The sequence below is a fragment of the Pseudophryne corroboree genome, chromosome 5 (assembly GCF_028390025.1).
Source record: "Pseudophryne corroboree isolate aPseCor3 chromosome 5, aPseCor3.hap2, whole genome shotgun sequence".
In the NCBI taxonomy this organism is placed as follows: Eukaryota; Metazoa; Chordata; class Amphibia; order Anura; family Myobatrachidae; genus Pseudophryne; species Pseudophryne corroboree.
Genome location: NC_086448.1, coordinates 463,044,688 through 463,059,261, shown reverse-complemented (window position 1 = coordinate 463,059,261; position 14,574 = coordinate 463,044,688). Strand labels below are relative to the sequence as shown.

The following is a 14,574-nucleotide window of genomic DNA, read 5'->3' as shown; positions in this document are numbered from 1 at the left end:
GCCAATCCGGAGCCACGAGTATCGTTCTTACTCCCCTTTGCCGTATAATTCTCAGTACTTTTGGTATGAGAGGCAGAGGAGGAAACACATACACTGACTGGTACACCCATGGTGTTACCAGAGCGTCTACAGCGATTGCCTGAGGGTCTCTTGACCTGGCGCAATACCTGTCCAGTTTTTTGTTGAGGCGGGACGCCATCATGTCCACCATTGGTCTTTCCCAATGGACCACAATCATGTGGAAGACTTCTGGATGAAGTCCCCACTCTCCCAGGTGCAGATCGTGTCTGCTGAGGAAGTCTGCTTCCCAGTTGTCCACTCCCGGGATGAACACAGCTGACAGTGCTAACACATGATTTTCTGCCCAGCGGAGAATCCTTGCAGCTTCTGCCATTGCCCTCCTGCTTCTTGTGCCGCCCTGTCTGTTTACGTGGGCGACTGCCGTGATGTTGTCCGACTGAATCAACACCGGCTGACCCTGAAGCAGAGGTTTTGCCAGGCTTAGAGCATTGTAGATTGCTCTTAGCTCCAGTATATTTATGTGAAGAGACGTCTCCAGGCTTGACCACACGCCCTGGAAGTTTCTTCCCTGTGTGACCGCTCCCCAGCCTCTCAGGCTGGCATCCGTGGTCACTAGGACCCAGTTCTGTATGCCGAATCTGCGGCCCTCTAACAGATGAGCACTCTGCAACCACCATAGCAGAGACACTCTTGTCCTTGTGGACAATTTTATCCGCTGATGCATCTGCAGATGCGATCCGGACCATTTGTCCAGCAGATCCCACTGAAAAGTTCGTGCATGGAATCTGCCGAATGGAATCGCTTCGTAAGAAGCTACCATTTTTCCCAGGACTCTTGTGCATTGATGCACAGATACTTTTCCTGGTTTTAGGAGGTTCCTGACTAGATCGGATAACTCCCTGGCTTTCTCCTCCGGAAGAAATACCTTTTTCTGAACAGTGTCCAGAATCATCCCTAGGAACAACAGACGTGTCGTCGGGATCAGTTGGGATTTTGGAAAATTCAGAATCCACCCGTGTTGTTGGAGCACTACTTGGGTTAGTGCTACTCCGACCTCCAGCTGTTCTCTGGATCTTGCCCTTATCAGGAGATCGTCCAAGTAAGGGATAATTAAGACGCCTTCTCTTCGAAGAAGGATCATCATTTCGGCCATTACCTTGGTAAAGACCCGGGGTGCCGTGGACAATCCAAACGGCAGCGTCTGAAACTGATAATGACAGTTTTGGACCACGAACCTGAGGTACCCTTGGTGTGAAGGACAAATTGGAACATGAAGGTAAGCATCCTTGATGTCCAAGGACACCATAAAATCCCCTTCTTCCAGATTCGCTATCACTGCTCTGAGTGACTCCATCTTGAACTTGAATTTTTGTATGTACAGGTTCAGAGATTTTAGATTTAGAATCGGTCTTACCGAGCCGTCCGGCTTCGGTACCACAAATAGCGTGGAGTAATACCCCTGTCCCTGTTGTAGGAGGGGTACCTTGACTATCACCTGCTGAGAATACAGCTTGTGAATGGCCTCCAATACCGTCGCCCTGTCGGAGGGAGACGTTGGCAAAGCAGACTTTAGGAAACGGCGAGGAGGGGACTTCTCGAATTCCAACCTGTAACCCTGAGATACTACCTGCAGGATCCAGGGGTCCACCTTGCTGGGAGGTGACCTGGGGTAAAAAGGTGGATTTTCCGGCCGTTGCCGTGGCCACCAGATCCGATAGACCGACCCCAAATAATTCCTCCCCCTTATACGGCAATACTTCCATATGTCGTTTGGAATCCGCATCACCTGACCACTGGCGCGTCCATAAACTTCTTCTGGCAGATATGGACATCGCACTTACTCTTGATGCCAGAGTGCAAATATCTCTCTGTGCATCTCGCATATAAAGAAATGCATCCTTTAACTGCTCTATAGTCAGTAAAATACTGTCCCTATCCAGGGTATCAATATTTTCAGACAGTGACTCCGACCAAGCCACGCCAGCACTGCACATCCAGGCTGAGGCGATTGCTGGTCTCAGTATAACACCCGTATGTGTGTATATACTTTTTAATGTATTCTCCAGCCTCCTATCAGCTGGATCCTTGAGGGCGGCTGTATCAGGAGACGGTAACGCCACTTGCTTTGATAAACGTGTGAGCGCCTTGTCCACCCTAGGGGGTGTTTCCCAGCGCGCCCTAACCTCTGGCGGGAAAGGGTATAATGCCAATAACTTCTTTGAAATTAGCAGTTTTCTATCTGGGGTAACCCACGCTTCATCACACACTTCATTCAGTTCCTCTGATTCAGGAAAAACTATCGGTAGTTTTTTCACACCCCACATAATACCCCTTTTTGTGGTACTTGCAGTATCAGAGATATGCAAAGCCTCCTTCATTGCCGTGATCATATAACGTGTGGCCCTACTGGAAAATACGTTTGTTTCTTCACCGTCGACACTGGATTCAGTGTGTCTGGGTCTGTGTCGACCGACTGAGGTAAAGGGCGTTTTACAGCCCCTAACGGTGTCTGAGACGCCTGGACAGGTACTAACTGGTTTGCCGGCTGTCTCATGTCGTCAACCGACTTTTGTAGCGTGCTGACACTATCCCGTAATTCCATAAACAAAGCCATCCATTCTGGTGTCGACTCCCTAGGGGGTGACAAAACCATTACAGGCAATTGCTCCGCCTCCACGCCAACATCGTCCTCATACATGTCGACACACACGTACCGACACAGCAGACACACAGGGAATGCTCTGATAGAAGACAGGACCCCACTAGCCCTTTGGGGAGACAGAGGGAGAGTTTGCCAGCACACACCCAAGCGCTATAAATATATATAGGGACAACCTTAATAAGTGTGTTCCCTTTATAGCAGCTCAAATATTATAAATATCGTCAATAAGTGCCCCCCCTCTCTGTTTTTACCCTGTTTCTGTAGTGCAGTGCAGGGGAGAGTCCTGGGAGCCTTCCTCGCAGCGGAGCTGGGCAGGAAAATGGCGCTGTGTGCTGAGGAGAATAGGCCCCGCCCCCTTTTCGGCGGGCTTCTTCTCCCGTTTTTTTTGGAACCTGGCAGGGGTTAAATACATCCATATAGCCCCAGGGGCTATATGTGATATATTTTAGCCAGAATAGGTATATTACATTGCTGCCCAGGGCGCCCCCCCCAGCGCCCTGCACCCTCAGTGACCGCTGGTGTGAAGTGTGCGGAAAGCAATGGCGCACAGCTGCAGTGCTGTGCGCTACCTCATGAAGACTGAGACGTCTTCTGCCGCCGGTTTCTGGACCTCTTCTCTATTCGGCATCTGCAAGGGGGTCGGCGGCGCGGCTCCGGTGACCCATCCAGGCTGTACCTGTGATCGTCCCTCTGGAGCTAGTGTCCAGTAGCCTAAGAAGCAAATCCATCCTGCACGCAGGTGAGTTCACTTCTTCTCCCCTAAGTCCCTCGTTGCAGTGAGCCTGTTGCCAGCAGGACTCACTGAAAATAAAAAACCTAACAAACTTTTTCTAAGCAGCTCTTTAGGAGAGCCACCTAGATTGCACCCTGCTCGGACGGGCACAAAAACCTAACTGAGGCTTGGAGGAGGGTCATAGGGGGAGGAGCCAGTACACACCACCTAGTGGTCAAACTTTTAAATTTTGTGCCCTGTCTCCTGCGGAGCCGCTATTCCCCATGGTCCTGACGGAGTCCCAGCATCCACTAGGACGTCAGAGAAAATAGGGAGAAGAACGGCCCAATTAATAAATCACAATGGAGTCGATTTTAACAACCCCACTGGTAGCCGGAAGAATAAATCAGCATACCGTACTCACACTCAAAGTGTATTCAATAAACCCATAAAGGTATCTTTAACCGTAGATCATGTCCAAATAGATAAATAATGGAACAATTGGGCAAACGTACCCCACTTACAGTCTTCAAAGATGATGTCAAGCCAGTAACGGTTTCTTTCTCCACTTCCTTCCTAGGAAGTGGAACTCCACTGTCGAGGACTTCCAATCTCGGTATAATGAAACATATATCACGAGTGGAAGTGAGTAAAAAAATTTATTACAATAAATAGCAATAGGGCACAATCCTAATGGACAGTCCAGAAGATATTTACACAGTCACAAAGATGGGATAGATCCGGATTATCTCACCTCAATAAATGGTAGTCTGGAAGGTCCGTAGGTAGTATATAGCCCTCACACCAACGCGTTTCGACCAGAGGTCTTTGTCAAGGTGTGTGATGAGGGCAACTATACCTCTATTTATACCCCTACACAGGAAGTGTTCATACTGTGGGAGGGGTCCATGCATAATACATTCACAAATAAAAAGATAAATTTAAGAATTAATACGGGCATAAAAATGTCATTCCATATCTAAAAAGACTTTTTTAGATCGGGCAAGAGGGACAAGAGATCGAAGATGAGAACAAGAAGAGGCCACAGGGGATTGAATTCTTCCAAGAAACATCAAAAAGTATACAACAAAAACAAGAAAAAAAGAAAGAAAAAAGGTGCTCCTGTTATGGAGGAGAAACATAAAGAATTCACTAAAATCTACAACCTCAGCAATCATGTGCTCACGAATGAGGAAGAGGACGTATTAAAAAGAGGACTAAAATACGCTCCATCAAGTAACCTCGATAGGTTTGAAGTATATATTGATCTCCAGCGTTTCATTAGGAAACTTACCCTTAAAAAATTCTTTAACGATCAGGAACATAAGGAAAATGAACCAAAGACCTCCGGAGTGGCTTTTAAACCAAAGTCCATCTTTTATCCTACGTTCAAAAAAGGTTGTTACATCGAAAGTTTCGAAAAAATGGTGAAGAAGGATTTGAAAAACACAGAATTTAAGAAGAAAGTCCGACATAATATGACCAAAAAAGAGAAAGAGGCCTTGAAAGGTTTAGAGGAAAACAAACTCATAGTCATTAAACCCGCCGATAAGGGGGGAGCGGTGGTCATTCAAAATCTTGACGATTATAAAAAGGAAATCGAAAGACAATTGGAAAATAGCGATACCTATAAGAAATTACGGAGTAACCCATCGGAAAGTATCAGCAAACGTATGTTGGACCATATTGACAAATACATACGGAAAGGTGTTATTACGGAAACGGAAAAGAAGTTCCTTATTATTCCCCACCCGTCGATCCCAGTCATCTACACTCTACCCAAGATCCATAAAGACCAAGAACATCCACCAGGGAGACCTATTGTCGCCGGAACCGATTCCATAACTTCAAATCTGTCCCTATATGTTGACCACGCATTACAACCATTGGTGAAAAAAACTCCCTCGTATCTGAGAGATTCGACGGAGGTCATCATTGCATTAGAATCCATTGAATGGCAACCGGAATACCATTTAGTAACAGCTGACGTGAACTCCCTATATACGGTTATTGACCACCAACATGGCATAGATGCCATCACATCTTTTTTGGAGAAGGAAGAAATGGAAGGGGATTACCAAACATTTATCATAGAAAGCATACGATTCATTCTCTCAAATAATTTCTTCTGGTTCAACGAGACCTATTATTTACAACAACACGGCACAGCAATGGGCACCAGGTTCGCCCCAAGTTATGCGAATTTATTCATGGCACATTGGGAGGAAAATTCGGTATTCAATGGCCATGGATTTGGGGCGAACCTGGTGCTACGGAAAAGGTACATTGACGATATTTTTTTCATTTGGAAAGGGGGTTCTGAGAGCCTAAATGCCTTCTGTGAATATCTCAACAACAATGGTAAGAATATTCAATTAGCCTTCGAGAGCAGCCAGGAAGCTGTTCATTTTTTGGATTTATCAATATTCATCGAAGATAATTTACTGAATACACGTACATATATCAAACCTACAGACTGTAATTCTTACATTCCATCTTCCAGTAACCACCATCCTAATTGGCTCACCTCAGTCCCGAAAAGTCAGTTCCACAGGTTACGGAAAAATTGTTCCAAATTGAATGACTACAGGGAACAAGGAAAGAATCTCATAAAACAATTTGAAGGAAAAGGCTATGTCAGGACGAGATTAGAGGAACCCTATCAGGAATATGAAGTCACTGACAGGACCATGATGTTAAAACCCAAAGAACAGCCAGGAACCAAGAAAGATGAAGAAAATAAGATCGTGTTCATAACCAAATTTAGCAGCCAATACAAGGAGGTAGAACAAATTATTAAGAAAAACTGGGGCCTACTACTTCAAGACCCCATCATAAAGGAGCACCTAACGGAAAAACCACGCTTTGTCTACCGGAAAGCGGACAACATTAGAAAAAAGGTGGTCAGAAGTGCAGTAGAAGCACCTAAAAGTCTCAGAACCATTCGGTCAAAGGGATTCTACAGATGCGGCATGTGTCAAATGTGTAGAAACTGTAAAAGTAAAAATTCAACTATCACCCAGTATACATCCACATCGAATAAAAAAAGTTTTGAGATTAAGGACTTCATCAACTGCGACAGCAAAAACGTCGTTTATCTGGTCCAATGTACCTGCAATAAACAATATGTTGGGAGGACCACGCGGAGACTGAAAGAAAGGATGAACGAACATCTTAGAAATATTAAAAAGGGAGTGGAAACCCACGGTATTTCATCACACTTCAAAAAGGATCACATGTGTAAACCATCGGAGATTGCTTTGTTCTGTGGGATACAATTAGCTCCAAATAATTGGAGAAGTACAGACGTGGAGGAAAGACTAGCAAGAACGGAAATGAGGAGCATCTTTAATTTAGGAACCTTACAACCAAGAGGCATGAACCTCGATTTTGAGATCAAATGGTTCCTGTAAAAGAGTAAAAGCTATACATGATAATCTCCTTCCTTCCACCACTCAATTGTGTATAATTTATGCAATTCCCTTCCTTCTATGATTTCTGTATATTCACTATAATACTGTTTTTTGTGTGTAGTTATTATTTGGATACATATTTTCTATATATTTTTTTTATATTTTATGTGAAATATGGTCACAGTATTATAGTATACTTTCACTATCTATTTATTCTCAGACAAGATTTTATCCACTAGTGATTTTTTACATGGATATCTATATTGTTATATTGATACAATTTTAATTTTTGTATGTAAATTGTCAATAGGAATGTTATGGATCTATAATGACAATATTTCATTCTCTTTTGTTACATGTGTGTTCCATTAGGGTAGTGGAACGCATAAATACCATAATAGTTTCCCCTTAATTTTTTTGCTATGTCTAGCCACATGTCTGTTCCTGGTGACGTTTTCTTCCGGAGGCAGTGCGTTCCACGGATATCGAGTGGAACGCACATCATGCGCCGCTCACTACAGAGTTTCTCCGATCAACCACACGTCACTTCTTGGGGACATCTTCCCCCACGACAGTGCGTTCCACAGATGCAGAGTGGAGCGCACGTCGTGCGCCACTTCCGGACAGACATTTCCGGCGGAAGCTGTGCGTTCCAACCTCGGCAGGTGGAACGCACAGCGCAATCTGTTTAGTTTTTTACGTTTTTATGCATTTGATTATGTCCCTTGAATGTATAAAGGACTTTTTAGATATGGAATGACATTTTTATGCCCGTATTAATTCTTAAATTTATCTTTTTATTTGTGAATGTATTATGCATGGACCCCTCCCACAGTATGAACACTTCCTGTGTAGGGGTATAAATAGAGGTATAGTTGCCCTCATCACACACCTTGACAAAGACCTCTGGTCGAAACGCGTTGGTGTGAGGGCTATATACTACCTACGGACCTTCCAGACTACCATTTATTGAGGTGAGAGAATCCGGATCTATCCCATCTTTGTGACTGTGTAAATATCTTCTGGACTGTCCATTAGGATTGTGCCCTATTGCTATTTATTGTAATACATTTTTTTACTCACTTCCACTCGTGATATATGTTTCATTATACCGAGACTGGAAGTCCTCGACAGTGGAGTTCCACTTCCAAGGAAGGAAGTGGAGAAAGAAACCGCTACCGGCTTGACATCATCTTTGAAGACTGTAAGTGGGGTACGTTTGCCCAATTGTTCCATTATTTATCTATTTGGACATGATCTACGGTTAAAGATACCTTTATGGGTTTATTGAATACACTTTGAGTGTGAGTACGGTATGCTGATTTATTCTTCCGGCTACCAGTGGGGTTGTTAAAATCGACTCCATTGTGATTTATTAATTGGGCCGTTCTTCTCCCTATTATCTCTCACATTGGGGTACCACCTTGGGAGGAATTGAAAGAAGAGGAGCCTGTTTCCATCTGGTTGGGAGAAGTCTGTACCCATAAAGAAACCTTTATGAGTGGAAACTCTTCCTCTTTAGACGTGAGTACGGTACGAACTTACCGTGATTAACCACAAAATCTAGAACCACCAATCACTTCAAAATTCAGGACGTACTACACGATATTGTGCTTCTATTTTTTTGAGGGACTTCGGACCAACCCAGAGGGAATTCCTCCACCCAATGAATTAAAGAAAAAAGATTTGAAGACGACCTCCTTTCTTTTTACGGACTGACATATTCTCGAACATTTAAAGACATCTAAGTGGACTTTACTTAGCTGAGCGCGGTTGAGGTAGTTCTCATTTTTTCTGTTTATGTCCATGTTGTATGGTGTTGGGTGACACCAGGGTTCTACGCAACTGCAGCCGCAGAGAGCGCAGTGGTTGATTAATTCTGTATTCCTTGACTATTGCACCGTATTCAAGATCCCAGTTATGAAATTCAAATGGCTCTTCAATCATTCCAGGGAACAAGAGAGTCTACACTTTACCAAGCATTTCATGCTTTCAAAATGTACAGAAAGGGGAAAGCCAGGGCAGCCATCAGGGGGGGGACTGTGGGGACTGGTGTCCCGGGCCTATACAGAGAGGGGGGCCCACCCCTGGCTCCTACCGCCAACACTTGTAGAGCTGCACCAGTCTATGAATCAACAGCAGGCTGATGCGCAGGGAGGACTTCTTAAAACAAGCCATATCTGCGCATCAGCTCTCTGTAAACAGTTCCTGTAGGTCCGCAACATTCCACCTATATGTAATGTCACAATGTATGACATCACATGGGGGTGGAGCAGTGCAGCAGAATCTTTTTTTCGGGAGGGAGGGGCTCTGTCTATTTTGTCAATCCCGGGCCCCACAATTTCTGATGGCAGCCCTGGGGAAAGCACTTGGGATATGAAGTAGCCAGCAACACATGTCTGCGCACTCACTGCAGGGATCCGCCATGTGCAACCCGGAAAGATGCAAGGAAAATAGATGTAACATACCTCAATACCCAGAAGAAGTGTCTCTCTTTAAACATAAAGAACAGGACTTCTGTAGTTTGCTTAACTTTCATTGCTAAACAAACATATTTATTTAAATATAAAAGTAGAATTGTCCACTACTAAAATAAAGCTTTAAATGATCTTATCTATGAGTATTCGGGATAGGAGTGTGCACAGATGACAGATAGGTGAAATAAGTCCACCTTTCCCCATCATTTATTCATACCTAAAGTCATAGAAGTCGGCAAACTCCAGTGCAACATCGCCGTCAGTGAACAGCTTGCAGTGACTCTTGTCATTCATGTGAGCCTGAACAGACTCTGTAGTGTAAAAGGATTTTCCCCTTTCATTACACCATAGACATATCTTCCCAACACCAACCTTCTCGCCTATACAAATAGAAAGGAAGTGGAAAAAAACATGCTTATAAATTCTGCTACTAACCTAGAGCTACAGTACAAAGCAATAGCACATAGAACATGCAGTTACAGACTACTCAGATAGCAAGTGCATAACAAAATGTCACTAACTACGCACAATAAATACATGTCAATCCAATGCAAAAAGCATCTTGCAACATTTACAAATACTGTATCTATATCAGAACCAAATGTAAAACACTGAACCCACTACTGGCCATTACGGAGCTAAATATGATAGATGCAGTAAGAGGAATGTTTATAGTTAAAGAAAACTTCACAGCATTCTATAGTATGCCTCCAATAGCTTTGCTTTGGGACAGTGCAGAAACTGATTTGCAGTCTCCTACGTAGCAAAACTGCTAGCTAGATTTGCTATTTCAGCTTTTTGTCCTACACCAGCTCTCAATGGTTATTCTACGAGAGCTGTGGGATGTCGTTATTTCTGTTATTAATTGCAGTGAAGAGTAGTGGTAGCACAGAACAATTTACCTTTAATATAACGGAGTTATCCTTTCACAACAGGGGCGGATTGGCCATAGGGATCGCCAGAAAGATTCCTGGTAGGCTGACATTCTTTGGAGCCTGTTTTGTGTGTTATCATGTGGCCCCACCCTCCCCTCACATGACAGGCAGCCCACCGCACTCAGTGCACTGCATTGTCCCCATTCATTCTGTTATTCCCTCTCTGCGGTACAGCTACTCTGCCATTCAGTGATGCTGCCACGGCCACACGTTATATTATACCTTTTGTGCTGCCCATGTCGGGCCACTTCTACAAAATTTTACAGGGCCACTTTTAGTTCCCAATCTGCCCCTGGTCTCAGACACAACTGCAACAAAAAAGACGCAAGTAAGGGCTCAAATGCATAAAAATAAGGCCCTAAGAGGAGGGAACCCACCCCCCTCAACAGACCACACCTCCATTAGGGATGCTTCCATAAATTTCCCGGGCTGGTTTTCCATCCCAAACCGCCCGTTTCACGCCATAATATAGCAGCAAATGCATGATATGTACTAAACATTTTCACAGTTTAACGTCTTATTATAGATTACAAATAAAATTCTTGTTTATACCAGTGCTGAGTCCCACCCTCTTGCAGTATAAATTACAATATGACCACGCCTTGAACACTCCTTTATTACAAACCAGGCAGGACATGCCAGGCGCTAAGCATTTGCCACACCATAAAACAAATAGCATTTTAGGTTTTGTTATTTATGCTGTGCTTGTGTATGTTCTAAAACGGAATACTGGACATGTCAATTATTGATGCAACCATCTGATGTAACACCAAAGGTTTAGTTCATCGGTGTAAGAGCATGCGGTCAGGCCAATGTGCTTGTTAGAGAATTTATACAGCATGTGTCATTGGACTAGAACGGATGTAAATAGTTACTGTTATGTAGCCTGCTAACTCTATATAAAAAGACTAATACATAAGGTATAAGTAAAATTATTTTTGTTAATTACCAATAACAGGTTATTTCTTGAACAAATAATACTACCTAAGTAGCGAATGAGACCCTGAAGATCCTGGAGATACTCTATGTCAGGAATGAAGAAGCTATGGACTTTGGTCATATGAGCAATACTCTTCACCAAAGAATGGGAGTGGTGAGGGCAAAACAAGCAGTCCGTTACAGGAATAGCCCCAGTGGGGGAGCTGCTCTCTGGAGCAGCAGCTGCAGAACCTCCTTCATCAGCTCCATCAGCATCCTCCATCTCATCATCGCTGTCTTCCTCAGCGTCCTCTGAATCCAAGTCTTCCCAACCTGAAAAAATGCACAATATATGTAAGACAAGTGTTACCAGTCAACATGACAACATTGCATTTTTGCATTTGTGAATCCTTCGCCACTGGTAAATCCTCATTACATAAGACACATTCTGAGGCTGCTGTTTGGTAGTTCTGTAAAATATCAGCATGATGTCATGGAGAGACAGACATGTGATGCTCTGTAATGTTCAAAGACTTCTTGTGTTATAGGCTCAATTATTTCAGTTCTTGGAAGAGTCACCTGACCAGGAACATGTGCGACAAAAAGGCCCAGGTACATTTGCAGATCAGGACCCTTGAATGGTGCCTACAGTACCGTTCAACACTGTTCATGAATCATAAGGATGAATATTGAACCAGCACTAAGGCATCACATGAATGGTTATAGCATAGTGACTGAATACAAATTGGTTTCAAATTGTGCACAATTACTAAACAGCCATGATATAAGGTGGGTACACACTGGCCGATATATCGGCCGTTCTTTTGAACGGCCGATATATCACGGGTCCGTCGGCCAGTGTGTACGGGCGATATGTCTGAACTCCGCCGTTCACAGACATATCGCCTCGGCCACACAGCACAGCAGACGGCCAATATATCTACTGATATATTGGCGCATCGCTGTGTGTGTACAGGCAACCAGCCGGCCACCCGTACACATGCTGCGGCAGCCAGCGGTGATTGACAGCTGAACTGGGCAGTCCCCGACGGATCAGGCAGTGTGCGTGCACAGCACACTGCCCGATCCGTCCATAGATACATCTGCAGATCAATTGATCTGCAGATATCTATCAGTGTGTACCCACCTTAAGTCTACATGCTATACTGTATAAACAGAAAAGAGAAAAGGCTGCACAAACTTTGAGTGTGTTTATTGATGTTTTACAGATGTTGTGTTTATTACTGAATGCATGCTATGCACTTACCATGAAAAGTTCCTTCTGACCCCTACGGTCATCTGTAATTTAGCACTCTGTAAGCTAATGGCTTGGCTACGATTTACAGATTGTAAAATCAAGCTGGAGACTGCACTGTGCTCCCTCTAATATTGTGTCAGTATTGGCACTGTATCTCGGAGGCTATTCTGGGACGGAAGATAGCACACAGTGAAACTTGAATTAGGCAATTTATGGAATCAAGTATTTAACATAAGGAGCATACTAAATTAGAGGCTCTCTCCCTGGTAAACAGTGTGATACACTGTACAGTTATACATGGTTATCCAGCAAACCCCAAAATGGAGATACATTTTTAAAAAAATTGCCTAAAGAGCTCGGGAGGGAAACACTAGGCGATGTCACTTACCGAGCGCATCACCTAGTGTGTACCCACCTTTAAGTTGTATGTAAAACACTTACAGACAAGACTCCATCGGTTGGAAAAATACAATAGAATTCAACAGATTTCAAGAAGTACAATAGATTTATATTAATATTATTATGATATAAACCAGAAAAAAAGTCTCTTAATGAAAATACATTAGTACACAAATGTATTACATACCAAAGAGGTCACTGCAATATACTGTATACTGAACTTTAGAATATGTGGCAGGAGGTCATGTCATGCATGCAAAACTCTGTTCACTTGAAGAGTAAGGGGTATATTCAATAACTGTCTGAAGCTGCCGTCTTGTCGGAAAGACAGCAGCTTCCGACAGTTTTAGGTTGGAAGGCGTTCCGACCTATTCATTACGGCCCCATTTTTTCCGACAAGTCGGGAAACCCGACTTGTCGGAATGCAATCGGAATGCACGCTGATCAGAGGCTAAGCGTGTATTGTCGGAAGCGGGGCCAAACCGTTTCCGTCAATCTCAATCAGACTTTAAAAAAAAGTTGGATTGAGATGAGGGAGCTGAGAGCAGGAGACGGGGGAAGCAGCGGGGAGAGCAGGAACCAGCGGCAGCGTCCACCCGGCTCCAGCAAGCGAGGTCCCACTTGCTGGATCGGGTGAACGCTGCCATAAGCCTCCAGTTACGCTGCTGCAGACGCTGCTCTCCCCGTCTCCTCCTCTCTTCCCCCTGTCCGCTCCGTCTCCTCCGCTGCTCTCCCCGCTGCTCCCCCCCACCCCAACCCCTCCACCCGGCGCCGCATACATTCTCTCCCCCCCACCCCCACCCCCGGCGCCACTGACAGCTCCCCCTGATGCCGCTGACAGCAGCAGCAGGTCAGGACACTGGGAACGGCAAAATCTGACAGTTGGATTTGACCGCTCTTTGAATAGGGGTTGTCAGGTCCATTCCGACAACTGCATGTCGGAATGGACCCAACTCTTATTGAATATACCCCTAATAGTCTGTTTTGGAATGTGTACATAGTGCATAGAACCTTTTTATGGGGATTCAGTGAATCAAGCGCCACAGATGCCCACTGCACTGCCTACCAGTTTTCTCAAAAATATACATGCATATGCAATCTACAAACTATTAAATGAGGACAAAACACGTTTTGGGACTACTTCCTGAAAAGTTATCTACAAATTATTGAGTAATAGGGGACGCTTCAACTATAAAAATAAGAAAAACACCAATGGGACTACTTTCTAGTCACCAGATACGCTGTTTTTAAAGGTTTATAATGGCTGGGAAATATATGTATCATTATTACAATAAAATATTTTTTTTAAACGTATCCCACTTATGGATCTGTGTTTTGCTAAATCTCTCCTAGTGTAAAGTGACATGTCTTGGAAATGGGAAGAAGCAAAAGACAAAACGGATGAGCGGAATTCCTAATCACTTTTGGTACACATATGCTCACTATTAATTGATATTAAGTACAGTGTTAGAAGACTCTCGTTTTGCCCACAAAAACTAATATGACATTCTGTGGAAGTTGTTCAGACAATAAACTCCAGTTACTTAACTGAGAGGTGGTCGTGCAGCAGTTAAATGACAGAAGTCCCTGAGTAAGACTTGTGCATACAGGCATCTGTCTGTCGGCCCCCTCTGTTCCATTATTGATAAGAGAACACAGGCGAGATATACGGACATAGACATCATTGATCTCTATGAAGAGATGCAGGTACTGGGCACATTAAAGGAGGTGGATGAAACCAGAGCTGCTGTCACCCTCTTCTGTAGAGCTCCCAAGTGC

At 44.0% G+C, this 14,574-nt stretch overlaps 1 protein-coding gene across 2 annotated transcripts in view; it reads right to left on the bottom strand.

The window, feature by feature from the left end:
• The window catches only part of ZNF622 (zinc finger protein 622), a 59,084-nt gene that overhangs the window by 32,687 nt on the left and 11,823 nt on the right, over window positions 1–14,574 (bottom strand). For both annotated transcript variants that reach the window (XM_063922950.1, XM_063922951.1), the window contains exons 3-4: window positions 11,205–11,471; window positions 9,503–9,665 (exon numbers count right to left, since the gene is read on the bottom strand). In XM_063922950.1, coding sequence (XP_063779020.1) covers window positions 9,503–9,665; window positions 11,205–11,471 — 430 coding nt within the window. The remainder of the gene's footprint in view (window positions 1–9,502; window positions 9,666–11,204; window positions 11,472–14,574) is intronic.